The 3,993-nt window shown below is 35.9% G+C and overlaps 1 protein-coding gene across 1 annotated transcript; it reads right to left on the reverse strand.

The window, feature by feature from the left end:
- Positions 1–613: 613 nt before the first annotated feature.
- LOC110631222 (protein PSK SIMULATOR 1) lies at positions 614–2,590 on the reverse strand. The gene has a single exon (XM_021778973.2). It carries the CDS (start codon positions 2,328–2,330, stop codon positions 933–935), a length of 1,398 nt encoding a protein of 465 aa, XP_021634665.1. The 5' UTR covers positions 2,331–2,590; the 3' UTR covers positions 614–932.
- Between the last annotated feature and the right edge of the window lie 1,403 nt (positions 2,591–3,993).

Consider the following 3,993-nt stretch of genomic DNA (forward strand, 5'->3'; position numbering starts at 1 on the left):
TTCTAAATTCATTATATATATATAATTCAAACTTACCTTCAGCTTTGATTGTTCAAGACATATGGGGCTTTGGAGGAATATGCAATGAGATTGTGAATATGTGGTGGGGATCAAAGTGAGAAATTTGGGAACATTTTGCAGAAAAGAAATCAGAAAAAGTCTTGAGAAGGCATCATGAGCTGTAAGCCCATATGATATGATACCATAAAAAATGGAGAAAAAAACGCAATATATTGGGGATGAGATAAGTGTGGGGTTTGTCCTGCTATTACTTCTTTCTATTCAATATATGTCAAACAGCCATCTAGTCCTTGTAATTTTTGGACAGTCAATGTCATTGAATTTAGTGTTGGATAAGTCACTCTCTACGTACATATGTATGTGTTTTGTGTAATTTTTTGAAATTTGTAAGTAAATTATTAGTGAAAAAAGGTATACGTTCCTTTTGTCTTTAATTTAAGGTGATCTTAAGTAGGTATTTGGAGGGCCCATTGACAATTGATATATCTAACTGCTTCTATATGTAGGTTAGTTAATGACTTCATATATCAGAAAGACAAAAACAGTATTAAATTATTAAACTTTCAATAATACATATAACTTACCACAGAAATAAACTTGGAAAAGAATCTTGATGCGATTCAATTGTATATATTAGAATTCAACAGCAACAATAATTATAATATTCAAAGGTACTGTTTTCACGTGGCTGCATATAATTATATGATTGAAAGCCCCATCATAATTGCTTCAAAACGAAACATTATTACTGAAACCATATGATTTACATATACAAAACTATATTGGCATATACAGATCAGTGTAAGATGGAAAACAAACCCTCAAAATTCTGAAACATAACTCAGCTCAATCTAACCATCAAACTTTTAGTAAACAAAGAAAGAGAAAAAGAAAAAGGAAACCATCTTCCTTTAGCTGGAACTCTGGAGTCCATTGAAGTTGGCGCATTCAAATAAGGCTTTAGCAGTCATCTCCCTCTCAAACCTCCATATATAATTCAAACCCACCAAAAGTTCTGTGATGGCAGCTTCTGTCTTCTCTTTGTTTGCAAAGAATAACGTTTGCAACAGAAGAACATTTGTTTTTGGCAACAAATTTTGCTGCTCAAAGCTTCTTTCACTTTGCCATTTAATCATATTATGTGCCAAAGGTGAGAGCCATCCTAGTATCCTTCCCAAAGCATCTTTCCATTCTCCGGCGAGAACTGGATCGCTCGCCGAGAATCCTACGCCTTTCAATCTAGCCCTTAGCGAAGACCTTATGCTGCTCGGTAGCATGGAATAGAGATCAGCTCTAGCATCCATACCAACTAGTTGAGGCGACTTGATCATCTTCTCCATGACTATAATCAAATTCGCATAATGTAGAGCCAAAGCTGCCGCACCAAGCGTAGTTTTCGGTGGCTTTAGCACCTTCGAATTTGACTCGAAAAACCCATTGGCCAATTCTTTATTTGCTTCGGGTTTTGAGCTCTTTAATGGCCCTGACACAAAGCTAAAAGTACTAGGGTTTTCGGTTGGATGGACAGTTGCAGATGCTGAAAGACTACGAGGTAGAGAAGTTGGATACCCATGTCCTATGCTGAAAACTACCTTAATCCTTGCTAAAACAGTGAAGATAGACCTCACAAGCATCGAGACAACACCATCGAAGCTTCGATTCCAGAGGGATCTCTCCTTCAGATACTTGACTTGCTGTCTCTGCCAGAGTATCTTCTGCTGAAGATCCATGATCTTCTGCTCTTTCGTTGTCTGCTCATGTTCGCTACACTGCAAGGCCTTCCTTAATCCATTCTCCAAAATGGATAGTTCCTCCATCTCTTTATATAGTGTGGCTGTGATGGTCACGTACCTGTCCATCTTCTTGTTCTTAGCTTCCATGTCTTTGCAACTCAAAACCCAGGGATTAGGATCACGACCAGAGTTAGCAAACTCATCGAAGAGACGTTCAAAGCGAAAAAGATTAGAATCCTCACATCGCTTGCTCAATCTAGAGACGGCTTTAGTAACGATCCTTAGATTCTCAGCGATTTCTGCGCATGCGAGGCCGAGAAGGAATGATTCATCATTGGAGACAATCTTGCGAACTCCTTCGAGAGAGATGGATTCATTTCGCAAGCGAATTATGTTGTCATCGGAGAGGGATTGCCATAGATGGAAGAGCTTCGACATAAGACCGGCGATCTCAAAAGCTAAAACTCCAACGGTGGACTTCTTATAAGCTTTCGGTATGGGCGCGGAGGTTATGACGGAATCGAAGCCGTGGGATATTGCAGTTTTCACTTTCATAAGCCAAGTTTCAACAGCCATATCGAATCTTTAACTGCAATTATGTTGAAGAAAACAAGTGGGTGGTGGGTAGTGTTGATGCGGCGATTGGAAGGAAGGAAACGAGAGGAATCTAGAGATGAACTGATGGAGAAATTATTGCAGAGTGGAGTTGGAGATCTGGGATAAGGATATATACAGGAGAAGCAAGAAAAGAAATTGCAAAGTTTGGAGTTAGAGGCTCGTGGGATGTTGAGAAGAGCATTACAAATAGCATTCTCTAATTGTCTAATAATAATAAGAAAAGAAAAAAAGAAAACACAGAGGATTTAAAAATGTAAAACTCACATGCAGTAGTAGTGCGTGGATTTCAAAATTTTTCATTTGAATATTTATTTTACTGTTTTGTATCTTGTGATTGAAACTCCACGGACTCTTATAAGCGCGTGGAGTCTTAACTTGAGTTATTTTTTTGAAATAATTATATATTTTCCGGTGGGTGAAAATGATATGGAGGAAGAGAACTTTTCCTTTCCTTAGATGCTATTTCTTTCCATGCACATTTGAGGGGAAGGGGTCATGTATGTATATCATTATTGGCTTTTTCCTTTAAAACTTTTATTAGCTAATTATCTTTTTCTATAAATATGTTTGTTTATGTGTGAATTATTAATCCACCGGTATCAAAGATTTTTTAACATAAGTGGAAAAGAAAAAGGAAAGGGTAATGATGTGAAGGATTTGGCATGAAGATAATTAGGGATTAAAATGCTTGCCGGCTACTTAATTATAGATTAATGAAAGCTTTAATTAACAAAGGAAAATGTTTGAGAGAAATAATTCTAATCGAGTATATTTGTACTTTGAGATGGGCATATGTACTCGAGAACTACTTTTGAAGATGGATTTTATTTTCAATAATATATTCAATTCTTTAATAAGCTAATTTGATTATGTGATGGATTAAAAGACATGTTAAAAATCAACAATAGATCTTGATTTTGGACTACTTAATTAGATCTTGATTTTGTTAATCATGTGTTCTCTTTTGAGGAAAGAGACTTTACAATTACATAAAGTTCACATTGTATGTTTATAGAGTTGGAAACCTCATATAATTGAGATGAAATTAAATGGTTTAGCAAAAATTACAAATTAAAATCTGGCAATGCATCTAAACCATACCCATTGGCTGCCTTCACCTAGTCAATTTTAAGTCACTTGTGGACAATAATAGAACCCTTTACTGATAATTGGTTTAAAAGGTGCTACGGCTGAACATGCATTAGAAAAAAAAAAAAAAGCAGGAAAAAAGTTAAATATCTGATTATATTGATTAAGACATTGATTATTAAAGAAGAACCCTCCAAAAATCACTATGTATGATCTGTATGGTTTGAATTCAAATGGGCACTTGACAAGTTGAGTATAAATCTCTACCATCGATGTCATGTATTCAGATTTGAGAACTAAAAGGGAAGCAGCTTCTGAGTTGACTACTGAGTAATGAGGACGAGGTAGAGATAATGGAGGCTACTATATTATATACTCTAATACAACCAAGCATTACACACCCACATCATCACAAGCACTCTTGAGGGATGAGTTTTTGAGACTGACACTTTATGTTAATAAAAAAAAAAATAATTAGAGGGTTGAGATAAAGTTGGTTTCTTTTTTAACCTTTGCCTAGTAATGGAAGAGC

The sequence above is a fragment of the Manihot esculenta genome, chromosome 14 (genome assembly GCF_001659605.2).
Source record: "Manihot esculenta cultivar AM560-2 chromosome 14, M.esculenta_v8, whole genome shotgun sequence".
Taxonomy (NCBI): Eukaryota; Viridiplantae; Streptophyta; class Magnoliopsida; order Malpighiales; family Euphorbiaceae; genus Manihot; species Manihot esculenta.